The sequence below is a fragment of the Oryctolagus cuniculus genome, chromosome 15 (genome assembly GCF_051225735.1).
Source record: "Oryctolagus cuniculus isolate XC-2025 breed Fujian yellow rabbit chromosome 15, ASM5122573v1, whole genome shotgun sequence".
Lineage (NCBI taxonomy): Eukaryota > Metazoa > Chordata > Mammalia > Lagomorpha > Leporidae > Oryctolagus > Oryctolagus cuniculus.
In genome coordinates, this window is record NC_142881.1 from 205,132 (window position 1) to 217,631 (window position 12,500).

The following is a 12,500-nucleotide window of genomic DNA, read 5'->3' on the forward strand; positions in this document are numbered from 1 at the left end:
ATCAGTGACCCGACTGTGTCAGGAGTGCACTGCTCAGAGAGCACAGGTGAGAATGCAGTGTGTGCTGTGTGGCCTCATTTAATATAAATGAAAGACATTTAATATAAATGAAAGGCGCGACGCAAAATGCACAAGGGGTTTGGTTGATTGTAAGTGCTTTTTACTGTCTTCATGTTTCATCATATTTTCCATTGCACACAATTACTTATACACAAGTTTAAATCTACAGTATATAAAGTAAGCTCTTCCCTCTATTACCTGTTAGAGTGCAATGAAAAACAATCTCTTCGTTCTAAGTACAAGAATAGCTCCACGAAACACTAAATGGGAGCCTGACAGCAAAGTGAAGGTGGGAGGGCCTCTGTATGCAGGAAGCACCCAAGGCAGAGGAGACCCCGGCAGGAGCACCCCCTGCTCTCTCGGGCATCAAGGACGAGAGCGTCCGGGGCACTGTCTCGCTGCCCCAGGTTACCATGCTGCTTGAGACACTGGCGTCCCATACCAGAGTGCAGGTGCAAGCCCTGGCTGCTCTGCCTCCGATCCAGCTCCCTGCTGATGCACCTGGGTAAGCAGTGGGAGACGGCCCAGTTCTTGGGGCACTTTCCTGGATCCTGGCTCTGGCCTGGCCCAGCCCAGCGGTTGCAGCCATTTGGAGAGGGAGCCAGCAAACGGCAGATCTTTCTCTCTCTGCCTCTCCCTCTGTCTTTGCCTCTGTCACTCTGCCTTTCTAATAAATAATATAAATCTTTTCAGAAATGCAAAGTCCTCCAAATTTAACTCATTGATTTAAAACAAATACAATAAAAGCTCTAATGTAATTCTTTTCAGAATTTGACAAAATAATCATAAAGGATAACATTTCTTCACTTTATACAATAAAAATAAACGTTTTTATATAAGAGATTATGTTTCTCAAAATTGCTGACTCTCTCCTCTGCTTCTTTCCCTCCATGAATGGAGGCAGTGTGTGGATCCTGCTCTGCCCTCGTGCGTTTGTCTGGTTGGGGTGGTCAGACATTGAGAGGCCAGTCCTGGCACCCTGCCTATGCTACCTTACATAAAAGTCCCACCACGCATAAACACTTGGCATGGATCTGACTACCTGCCACATGTCCAACCACTGTCAAAGGACACAGTAGGTCACCACCCCACGCTCAGGCCTATCGGCTGGTGAAGCGTCTCCAGGCGCTGGGGTGTTGCCAGAGCCCAGTTTGGTCCTGGTCGGGTCACTGGGCACGCCTTTCAAGAAGCAACCATGGCTGGCTCGTCGGGTCACTGGGCACGCCTTTCAAGAAGCAGGCATGGCAGGCCTCAGGCTTTGAAACAGTAGCCAGCCACAGCTAATAATAAACCAGGAACTTGGGCCAACGGGGAAGGAAGGTGGCATTGGCTGGTGGGGAACCCTCCCTTCTCAACCAGGCATTATAAAAGATCTGGTTTTTGTAGGCTCGTCCCTATTCACTGGCAGCAGGACGCAAAGCACCATGGCTGTTCTGGGCATCACCGTCGCCCTGCTGGGGTGGATGGTCATCCTCCTGTTCATATCCGTCTGGAAGCAGATCCACAGCAGCTGGAACCTGCCCCCAGGACCTTTCCCACTGCCCATCATCGGGAATCTTCTCCAGTTGGATTTGAAGGATATTCCCAAGTCCTTTGGCAGGGTAAGCAACAGTGTTTACTTTGGGGAGAATAAACCAAGAATCTGATCTAAATGTATGTATCGAGTTTATTGTCAAACAAGTTACTGTTACTCAATGCCAGTCTGTTTTGAATTAACTGAATCCATACATCCTCCAGGAGTAAGACAAATGCTGCACTGATGGTGCAGCTTGGGTGCCAAGTGTTCAGGGTGGGCATTGACCTTGGAGGCCCTGGAGACCCTGGTCATGCCGTGTCACTGGAGCAAGTATGCGCAGGCTGGTGAGGCCTGAGCATTGCTCTGGGCCACTCCATGTGGGGCAATGCGCTCATGACCAGGTGTGCGTCTGCTGGGCGTCAACCTGTGCGATCCCAAGAGCAGCCTGAAAAGTGAAGTGTCAGCTCAGCCCATCGGAACCAGACCAATCCCACCACCGCCCTGCAACTACTGTGGACAGTGAATGAACTAGAACGTCCAAGACTTCGGTGGGTTGATAAAGGAAAGCCAGGCCACCAAGGCGCTTGGGATTGGCTTTAGCTGTCCACCAGTGACCACACATCGACATGGTGCACAGCAAAGGGTGGGCAGTGGCGGGTTCCTAGCTCCAGGTCAGCCAGAAGCACTGGGAGCTGAGGCGTTGAGTGTGGACCTGGACAGTGGGGTGATGGTGCCCGCAAAGTGGCCTCTGGTAAGGGAGACAAGAGCCAGAGCCCACGGGGCTGATGTGTCCAGGCGGGCAGCTGGGCATACGGACGTGCCTGCAGTCTTCCCACGGTGGGGTGGACACAGCATTCCTTTGCTCACACCAGCCTCACCCTGCACCTGCTGGTCTCCACAGCTGGCAGAGCGCTTTGGGCCGGTGTTCACTGTGTACCTGGGCTCCAGGCGTGTTGTGGTTCTGCACGGCTACAAGGCGGTGAGGGAGATGCTGTTGAACCACAAGAACGAGTTCTCTGGGCGTGGCGAGATCCCTGCTTTCCGGGAGTTTAAGGACAAGGGTGAGTTCACATCCCAGGCATGGAGACCAATCCCTACAGGGGCGTGAGGGTTTCACCCAGCCCTGGCCAAGTCCCAGACTAACAGTGACAGCAGCAATGCTGACCTGAACACAAGAGGCGCATGGCTGGAGGACAACCCCTGTCTGCACCCGTGGATGGGCTCAAGGCAGGAGCCTTGGGGGCAGTGCTAGCTGGGCTGCAGGAGGCTTCAGTGCCTCTGTTGGGGTCTCCAAAGCCCTATTTTATACGTTGCACATGGCCCAGACTGCCCTGGACATGATGTGCACCTGGTCCTCCAGGGATAATGACATGACTGTCTGAGCACAGGCAGCAGGTGCCAGGGACTGCACACATTGTTCAGGAAATTGTCACAGAGCTCTGAGAAGCCTGCCCTCTCCCGGGCTCCGGCCTGGTGAGCAGCCTCTAAGGAGGTTGTGCTAGGTGCTGCCCTCCACTCACAGCCCAGCAGCTCTGCCCCCTCCTCTTGACCCCGCAGGGTAAAATCCAAACCCTCCTCTGGCCTGCACTTCCCAACTCAAACTGCTCTGTCCCTGCACTCTGGGACCAGCCAGCCTTCTTTCTAGAGTGTTCCTCACAGCACAATGAGCACACATGCCCTGGGCACTTTCTCGGGGGGTGGGGGGGGACCATTGTTCCCAGTTTACGACAGAGCCCCAGAGCCTGAGCCCCAGAGCCTGGCGGGACGTCTTGTCACAGTTGGCACCAAAATGTTCTTGTTGAAGAAATGGTGGTGGGTAAAAGTAAGAGGAGAGGGGAGGTGAGGGAGGGGCCCCCGATGCCTACGGCAGGTATGGCCGAGAAAGGGCTGTGCAGGGCCAGGCTGGGCGGGCTGTCCCATGGGGACCCAGGGTCTTCACAGAGCTGAGCTGACTGAGCCGACATCAGAGATGACACAGGTTTGTACCTGGGGAAAAGTGAAAACTGTAGAGTTATTGGAATAAGGATGGAAATACGTGAACTTTTTTTTAAAGATTTTATTTATTTATTTAAGAGGCAGAGTTACAGACAATAACTTCCATCCACTGGTGCACTCCCCAAATGGCTGCAAGGGCTGGAGCTGTGCTGATCCAAAGCCAGGAGCCAGGAGCTTCTTCTGGCTCTCACATGTGGGTGCAGGGGCCAAAGCACTTAGGCCATGTTCCACTGTTCTGCCAGGCCATAGCAGAGAGCTGTATTGGAAGAAGAGAAGCCAGGACTTGTGTTATTCCCAGTTTGATTATCCCCAAAGATCACCAAGGAGCTGACACCACTTGAAGACACACGAGAGTTACGTTGCAAGCTGGGGCCTAGACTACCAACCGTCACCGACGCAGCGGGTCTGAATTGAGAGACCCAACTCTTCAGTTAGTGGGGTTTTTATAGGGTTTTCAGAGACATTCTATATATTATAGCACCATTCAGCAAATCATCTCATTCCGTGGGAGGTTCAAAGAACATCTCTTAAATATGACTAGTGCATCTAGCGGCAGGAATGGAGCTAGTGAAGGTGGCTGGATGGCTTTGGGGTTGATGGTTTTTAAAACGTTTGGAGAAAGTATAGGGTCCAGGGGCTGGTGCTGTGGCACAGCGGGTTAAAGCCCTGGCCTGAAGCGCCGGGATCCCATATGGGTGCCAGTTCTAGTCCCGGCTGCTCCTCTTCCGATCCAGCTCTCTGCTAAGGCCTGGGATAGCAGTGGAAGATGGCCCAAGTCCTTGGGCCCCTGTACCCACATGGGAGTCCCGGAAGAAGCTCCTGGCTCCTGTCTTCAGATCGGCGCAGCTCCGGCCATTGCGGCCATCTGGGGAGTGAACCATCAGATGGAAGACCTCTCTCTCTGTCTCCACCTCTCTATATAACTCTTTCAAATAAATAAAATGAATCTTTAAAATAAACTAATTAATTAATACAGTGTAGGGTCCAGGCCGCTAGGGTGTATGTTCCAAACTGCCGGGTTTCGGGATCACCTTGGCCACCTGAACAGAAGCTGGAACTTCAGGCATCTCCATGCTCTCTGCTGATTGGCTGTTGCTAGGGGAGTTTATCGCAGGGGGGGTTTATTTTTCTTCTTTCAGGAGCTTTTGGCTTAGGGTTCAGGGCCCAGTCAGGCCCGAGTTACAAGATGGAGGCCTAGTCTAAAATAGCTGCGCCTTGATCCAGGCTCAGGTTCCTCACTTGAACCGATGCCCATGTGGGATGTTGGCACCGCAGCCAGGGGCTTCACCTGATATGCCACAGTGCCGGCCCCTCGTGAACATTTTTAAAGGAAAAGTTCAATCTTAGGTCTGTGGATTTCAGACATCATGGCCCAGGGGTCCTCCAGGGGACACTCCAGGAGGAGATGAGGAGGAGCAGCTCCCACGACCAACGAGCTTGAAGGGAAAGTGTGGTCCTCCCGCCAGTGCTCTGTGAGCCCAGGGGCTGGGTGACCTCTGATGCTAGGAGACCCTGGGGCACAGCCAGAAAGCTTTGTGCTGAGGCATTTACAGTGTGAGGTTTCGACATTAGTGAGGACAGAGTGGTTGTCAAGAACGTGGTCAGTAGACAGGAAAGAAGTGGGCATTTTCACCTGTGGATGTGGATGTGAGCAGAGCATGTGGGAGACGTGAGTGGCCACGTGTGGGCTTGTTTAGTATGAAAGGGAGAAGAGAACAAACACAGGCCCTGCGAGGCTGAATGTGAAGAGGCCCCTGGTCAGTGGATCCACCCTGGTCCTCTTGTGCTTCTGCGTGCACCTGCACACCCGCCCTGTGCCCCAAGGCCCTGTGGGGTCCACCTCCCACCCCAGCCCCATCTCCCTGAGAGCCGGGCATTGCGAGTGACTTCTGCCGGCCCCCTTTCCTTAGGGATCATTTTCAACAATGGACCCACCTGGAAGGACACTCGGCGGTTCTCCCTGACCACCCTCCGGGACTATGGGATGGGGAAACAGGGCAACGAGGACCGGATCCAGAAGGAGGCCCACTTCCTGCTGGAGGAGCTCAGGAAGACCCAGGGTGCGTAGCCTCGTGAGACCCACCGACAAGGAGAGGGGCCTGGGGGACCTCGGGCTGCATTCCACGCTCGGCGTCCACACATCAAGGGAGCAGCACGAAGAAAACCCAAACGGGGCAGGCACGTGTGATGTGTTGTAGGGATCGCGGTGTCAGTGCGTCCTCTCGAGGCGCTGCCAAACACTGCACAGACCGAGCTGGGGGAGGGAGAAGGCCCCAGCGAGAATCCACCTCTTCCTTCCAGCCAGGGGGCTGTCAGCTCACCTGTCTCCCACACCCTCCTCCTCACGCCCACGTATCACTCACCTACCTGTCTTCCAGGCCAGCCCTTCGACCCCACCTTTGTCATCGGCTGCACACCCTTCAACGTCATCGCCAAAATCCTCTTCAATGACCGCTTTGACTATAAGGACAAGCAGGCTCTGAGGCTGATGAGTTTGTTCAACGAGAACTTCTACCTGCTCAGTACTCCTTGGCTGCAGGTGGAGCCCTTCCCTCCTGTCTCATTCGTCTTCTCTCGCCAAGCTCATGTTGGGAACTGGATGGGTGGGAATCTAGGTCGTGTGGGCTTCCTTGACTGGATCACCCCGTGCTCCCCCCAGAGACGCCCGTGGGCCTCCTTTCCCGACCTCAGGGCATGTTTCCATGAGTGCACCCTGCTTTGGAGAGTGGCTCTCCAACAAGACACCAAGTACTCTGATGACCACAGCCATAAATCAAGTCTGGAGTAAAGTTGTTAACCTAGCACGCAAAGTTATGCTGCATCCAGAAAGAAATATGGTAACAAAATTTTTCTCTCTCCTTAGGTTTACAATAATTTTTCAAACTATCTACAGTACATGCCTGGAAGTCACAGGAAAGTAATAAAAAATGTGTCTGAAATAAAAGAGTACACACTCGCAAGAGTGAAGGAGCACCACAAGTCGCTGGACCCCAGCTGCCCCCGGGACTTCATTGACAGCCTGCTCATAGAAATGGAGAAGGTGCACCCCACCCCCACACTCCCGCCCTGCAGCGGCTCCAGGTGGGGGTGTGCGGGGCTCACAGGTTCCAGCTTCCTGTTGTGACCCACTCGTGGTGTCCAGCTGCCCCAGGGGCCGCAGTTGGCGCTGTTAGTTCTGCACAAACACCCTTGGCTTCAGCAGGACCTCTGCTCCCCATGGAGCAGCTGCAGGGGTGGCGGGAGCCTGGGGCGTCCCGCTCAGTGCCCTTCAGTGCACCAACCTTGAGAGCCATGTCTCGACGAGGAGAAGCCCTTGGCTCCCCTTGTAGGCGCTTGTTCCCCAGTTGTGCGTCTGCAGCCCCTCAGGACCCCTGCCTGTGGCTCCGACTGGTGAGCCCTCTGTGTCCCTGTCTTTCCCTTTCCTGTTGCTGTGGCTGTGGAATGCAGTCCATGCTGATTACTCTCAGGCGACGGCCAGGGCTCTCCGAAGCTCCCCTCCTCCACGTGGGCTCCTTCCTGTCCCCTTGTATGGCCTGCTGATAAAGACACCAGACTTGGGCTGGAAAGAAGGGACCCTGGCCACTGTGGCCCAGGTGGTGTTAGCAGGGTCCCTCCGAGGCCAGGCGCATTTCCCATCCCCCAGGACGCCCGCGTGCTGTTGAGGGAGGAGTCCCAGGGCCTGGGTGAGGGGCCCATCCTGCCCTCCGAGGCTTCCCAGGAAGCTCAGTGTCCCAGCAGAGAGAGGGAGTGGGTCCCACAGGGACAGCTTCTGGCACTCCTGCCTCTGCTCTCCCCGCGGAGCTGGAGGTGGTTCTGACCCCCCTGAAGCCACCCTCTCACCGGTTCCCCGTCCGTCTCTAATTTCTCAGGACAAACACAGCACGGAGCCCCTGTACACGCTGGAAAACATTGCTGTGACTGTGGCGGACATGTTCTTTGCGGGCACGGAGACCACCAGCACCACGCTGCGATATGGGCTCCTGATCCTGCTGAAGCACCCCGAGATCGAAGGTTTGCAGCCTCCGGCAGAGGCAGCCTGCATTTCAGCTTCCGCTGTGGGTCTGCAGCTGCTGGCCACCCTCAGCGATGGCGTGGGCCCCTGGGGAACCTCTCTGGGGGCGGTGTTCTTGGGCATGCCCAGGACCTGGTGCCCTTGGACACTGGCTGGCCCACAGCCTGTGAGGGGCCTCTGGCTACATGACAGAGCAGCCTGAGGGTCTGTACTCTGCTCTGTGAGCCTTGCATGACAGAGAAAACAATGCTGCTATTGCCCAGAAGACTTGGCCTTACAGGCGGGGGTGGAGAGTGTACAGGGCCAAGGGGCTCTTCCTGGGCGTCCAGCACCCAGATGGCTGCCAGCCTGGAGCCTCCTCACTGCTTTCACGGGGCTGCTCCCAGCAGCACCTGCGTCCAAGGGGACCCAGTGTCTATTGGAGGCGTGGGGTCTGGGCCCACATACGTAGGGGAAGCACCCACCGTGGCTGAATAGAGGCCTCGTGGGGGCACCCACAGTCACCAGGATGATGAGCTGACCTCCAGGCAAGAGGGAGTAAAGTGGCAGCAGCCTCACACGAGGGTGCCCTCGGGCCTGCGGCCCTGCCTCTCTCTGGGTTGGCCCCGAGTGCACAGCCTGGGTGGCCTGTGCTGCTCCCTCCCTGCCCAAGCCACAGCTGCTGCCAGTGAAAATGCGGCTTCAGCTGAGCGCCAGCCGGGCAGAATTGCAGGCTATGGAGTCATCGCCTCCAAGAATGTGGCTTTGTGACGGGTTCAGGTTTGCGCCCTGGTCTCTCTGAAGGCAGTGCTGTGTGTGTCTCCATAGCTCATCTGTGCACCGCGCCAAACACGGCTCTTTCTCCTGAACGTGCTGTGGCCTCTCTCAAGCAGACTGCGTGTCTGACTCCACTCTGTCTTCTCCACACTTTGTAGAGCACAGCACAAACATGCCGAGGCTAATAGTAGAGCCAAAATTTCTCTCCCAAAAGAAATTTCCAAGACCGTTTGTTATTCTCTACTCCTAACATGAAGAGATGAACTAGCTGAGCACTGTCAGCTAAGATAACGGATGCCCAAACACCGGCAGGTGCTGAACAAGCCCTAGGCTCAGCTGTCACCGAGCCTCGTGGAGAATTTATCCCGTGGGTCTGGGTGCCTGCAGAACACCAGCACTGCTCGAGCTGCTTCACAGACATCTGCTGGGTGCACGTGGGGGACGGAAGGCTGTCGGGTGGACGGCAAGATGGGTGGGCAGGTGGATGGGTGCATAGGTAGGTGGGTGGTAGGAGAATGCGAGGGTGTTCGATAGATGGGGCGGGGGGTGCCTACCTAAAGCCAGCCCTTTAAACTTAGCTCATTCGTATCTTGGCAGAGAAACTTCATGAAGAAATCGACAGGGTGATTGGGCCGAGCCGAATGCCTTCTGTCAGGGACAGGGTGCAGATGCCCTACATGGACGCTGTGGTACATGAGATTCAGCGATTCATCGATCTCGTGCCCTCCAATCTGCCGCACGAAGCCACACGGGACACCACCTTCCAAGGATACGTCATCCCCAAGGTTGGTGCACATGGCCAGTGTTGCCTTTCTGCTCACCACCTGGCCTTCCAGGGAGCACGATTAGGGCAGGGGTTGGGATGGGGGCCGAGGACACCTCCCTTGGGCAGACACAGCTAATGGTGGGCAGGTTAGACCTGCCCTGCGGAGCAGAGAGGAGATCTGGGAAGGGGCCTGGGTTTGTAGGACTTTCCAGCCCCAGGGAGGGGCAGCAGCAGCACCAGCCCTGGAGTCACTCTGTGAAGAGACGAGGGCTTTCGTCTTCCTTAGCCCGATCCTGTTTTCCATCAAGTCCTTAAGCAAGCAACTTCCCCAAATGGAAATATTTTGCCATCTTGTATAACGTAAAATCCAAAACCGCCTTCTTGCCCAGGGGCTCCTGGGGGAAAGCCCGTGTTGGGTTGACATGAGTGAGACGACCTCTGGTTTTCTAGGGCACTGTTGTAATCCCGACTCTGGACTCCCTTTTGTATGACAAGCAAGAATTCCCTGATCCCGAGAAGTTCAAACCAGAGCACTTTCTGAATGAGGAGGGGAAGTTCAAGTATAGCGACTACTTCAAGCCGTTTTCCGCAGGTGAGACGAGCCCAGAGGTCGCACCTGCCCTGTAGAGTCATCTCCCACGCCGCCCTCTCTACACCCACACTCTGCCATCATGTGGGATCAGAGCAGCATGTGGGGCCTCACACGACCTAGGGAGCTCTTCCCTGTTCAGAGAAGTCAAGTGACACCTTTCACCAAAAGTCCAGGGAGGAGGCATTGTGAGTGAATCCTGTTTCATAGGTGGACATGTTGCCACACTCGTTTTTTAAAGATTTATTTTTTTTAAGATTTTATTCATTTATTTGAGAGGCAGTTACAGACAGTGAGAGGGAGAGACAGAGAGAAAGGTCTTCCTTCCATTGGTTTACTCCCCATATGGCCACAATGACCAGAGCTGCGCTGATCTGAAGCCAGGAGCCAGGTGCTTCTTCTGGGTCTCCCACGTGGTGCAGGGGCCCAAGGACTTGGGCCATCTTCTACTGCCTTCCCAGGCCACAGCAGAGAGCTGGATTGGAAGAGGAGCAGCTGGGACTAGAACCGGTGCCCATATGGGATGCCAGCACTGCAGGCGGAGAATTAACCTACTGCGCCAAGGCGCGGCCCCCTATTTGTTTTTTATTTGAGAGAGAGAGAGAGATCTTCCATCCACTGGTTCACTCTTCAAATGGCCACAATGGCCAGGGCTGGGCCAGGCTGAAGCCAGGAGCCTGGAGCTCCATCCAGGTCTCCCACAGGAGTGCAGGGACCCAAGCACTTGGGCCATCATCTGCTGCTTTCCCAGGCGCATGAGTAGGGAGCTGGCTTGGAAGTGGAGCAGCCGGGACTGGAGCTGATGCTCTGTCCTGGGATGCGGCGCGGCAAGTGGCGGCTTGACCTGCAGTGCCAGAATACCCATCCCTCTGTCACCGCCAGTCTGTTTCTACTTTAACAGGACTTAGTGAAAATCTCCCAAAACCATGTACCTAAGGCTCCATAATTTTAAACAAGGGTCACTGCAACTCTGACCTTCCCGGGCTCGTCACAGGGTGCCCCCGTCTCCCTCCATGGGGCTTCTGGGCCTTCTCAGTCCCTGCTCCCCGTCCCAGGGCCTCTCTGTGCGTTCTGCTGAGGGAAGACCACAGGCAGCTCCAGGACTCAGCCCCGGGGTTGGGGCCTTGGCCTCTGGCACTGCCCACCGCCTCCCTGCCTGTGTCCTGGGCAGAGGCCCTTTTCGCAAGCAGACACAGCTTTGCTGCGGAGTTCTGACGACTGCTGTTGTGTGAAAGCTCGCTCTTGAGTAGGTTCGCGCTTCTTTCTGCGGGCAGAGTGCTTTAGGGAGCGCCTTCTCTATGGCCGCCCTCCCCCAGCCCCGACCCACTGCCTCAAGTTAGCAACTCCGGCCGCGTCTCACCGATGCTGTTGTTGCTTCTAGGAAAACGCGTGTGTGTTGGAGAAGGCCTGGCTCGCATGGAGTTGTTTCTGCTCCTGTCTGCCATTCTGCAGCATTTTAACCTCAAGCCTCTCGTTGACCCAGAGGACATTGACCTTCGCAATATTACGGTGGGCTTTGGCCGTGTCCCACCACGCTACAAACTCTGTGTCATTCCCCGCTCGTAAACCCAAGGGCAGCACCCAGAGGCCACTCTTCTCCTCGAGTGCCCCTGGGGAGGCTCTGCCTGCAGCCCTGATGCCCTCCACCTTTGGGTGCCACCCCTGGCCCACTCTGGGCATCATTGTTGAGATGAAGATAGGTCTGAGAAGGCAGCACACCCGTCTGCTCTTCTCTTAGCGTCAGGACACGGAGAGCCCCAGCTTATATGGAGCAAGGGTAAAATCCTTCCAGTGAACTTAGCATTAATGTTGCAAAACAGGAGTTTGTTGCAAGACTCCTGTCCCAGTGCGGCCAGCCCTCAGTGGGCTCAGTGAGCGCTGTCTCTGTGCCTCAGCCTCCCCTTGCACCGTGGAGACGATGCAGCCTGTCCACCGTGTCTGCATGAGGGCCGAGTTTGCCCGGCCTGCATGGCCTTTGGAACACTTCACAGCACAGGGTGCACCCTGTGTCCATGTTGCCTGGTAAAATAAACAGTAACCTTTCAAGCCCAGCAGTGTGCATCTTTCAACCTCTCTCTGACTCGGACCCTCCTGCCTCCCTCCTGCAGGGTTTCATTGGGCCCACGGGGACAAACCAGGGTGCTCTCTCTGTCTCAAGACCCTGAATTCAATCACACACTCAGATTCCTTACAGCTTGTCAGTTCACATATCCATGGTTCTTGGATTTAGGGTATCTTTGGGGCATTGTTCTGCTGACCCCACCTCCCAGCTCACCCACTTAGGGCACTGCTGAACACAAAGTTAGCAGGCAGGAAATCCATGGCCTGGAGGGCCAGCTGCTCGGCTGACAGGTGACAGGTGCTGTCTAGTTACAATATTACATAACGCTTAGGGTAACAATGCTATCCTTGAATTACATTCTTTGTATAACCAGTTTTCACCACAGGTAACTTCACTACTCTGAATACCACTTTGTGCTGGAGCCCAGTATAGAAAGCACAAGGTCCTGTGAAAACCTGCACGTTGTGTCCTCTGCACTCGGTACACAGTCAGGGGCGTGGTCTCCAGCGGCAGAGTTGAAAGTCGTGTCTCTTCCCATCACTGTTGCTAAAAGTTGCTGGTTTGAGTCCTGTCCACCACTAATTTAAGAGAACTGTGCTGGATTCAGTTATTCCACACCAGTTCACGTGAGGGGTCCACGTCCATTCCCCAATAGCTTTTCTGTAGGTCTCACAGGCTTCCTCACTCACCAGCTCCTCTAGTTCTGAAGGGCTGCCCAGTGTCCTCTTGGTCGGCCATCTTCAG

The 12,500-nt window shown here is 55.3% G+C and overlaps 1 protein-coding gene across 2 annotated transcripts; it reads left to right on the forward strand.

The window, feature by feature from the left end:
* The first annotated feature begins 1,456 nt into the window (after positions 1–1,456).
* LOC100342572 (cytochrome P450 2E1) lies at positions 1,457–11,745 on the forward strand. Of its 2 annotated transcripts, XM_070057031.2 has the most exons (10): positions 1,457–1,661; positions 1,978–2,124; positions 2,478–2,637; positions 5,482–5,631; positions 5,950–6,110; positions 6,435–6,611; positions 7,441–7,582; positions 8,937–9,124; positions 9,556–9,697; positions 11,076–11,745. In XM_070057031.2, the coding sequence occupies exons 3-10, from the start codon at positions 2,565–2,567 to the stop codon at positions 11,258–11,260; spliced, it is 1,218 nt and encodes a 405-aa protein (XP_069913132.2). In that variant the 5' UTR covers positions 1,457–1,661; positions 1,978–2,124; positions 2,478–2,564; the 3' UTR covers positions 11,261–11,745. The 2 variants fall into 2 exon arrangements, with proteins under 2 accessions (XP_069913132.2, XP_002718818.3); XM_002718772.6 differs by lacking the exon at positions 1,978–2,124.
* Positions 11,746–12,500: the final 755 nt, after the last annotated feature.

Bases quoted from the DNA above. Each gene is read 5' to 3' on its own strand.
- LOC100342572 (XM_002718772.6), top strand. From the start codon at position 1,485: ATGGCTGTTCTGGGCATCACCGTCGCCCTGCTGGGGTGGATGGTCATC. The intron at 6,612-7,440 runs GTGCACCCCACC...CTAATTTCTCAG, and splicing joins TGCTCATAGAAATGGAGAAG to GACAAACACAGCACGGAGCC. The intron at 9,698-11,075 runs GTGAGACGAGCC...TGTTGCTTCTAG, and splicing joins CTTCAAGCCGTTTTCCGCAG to GAAAACGCGTGTGTGTTGGA.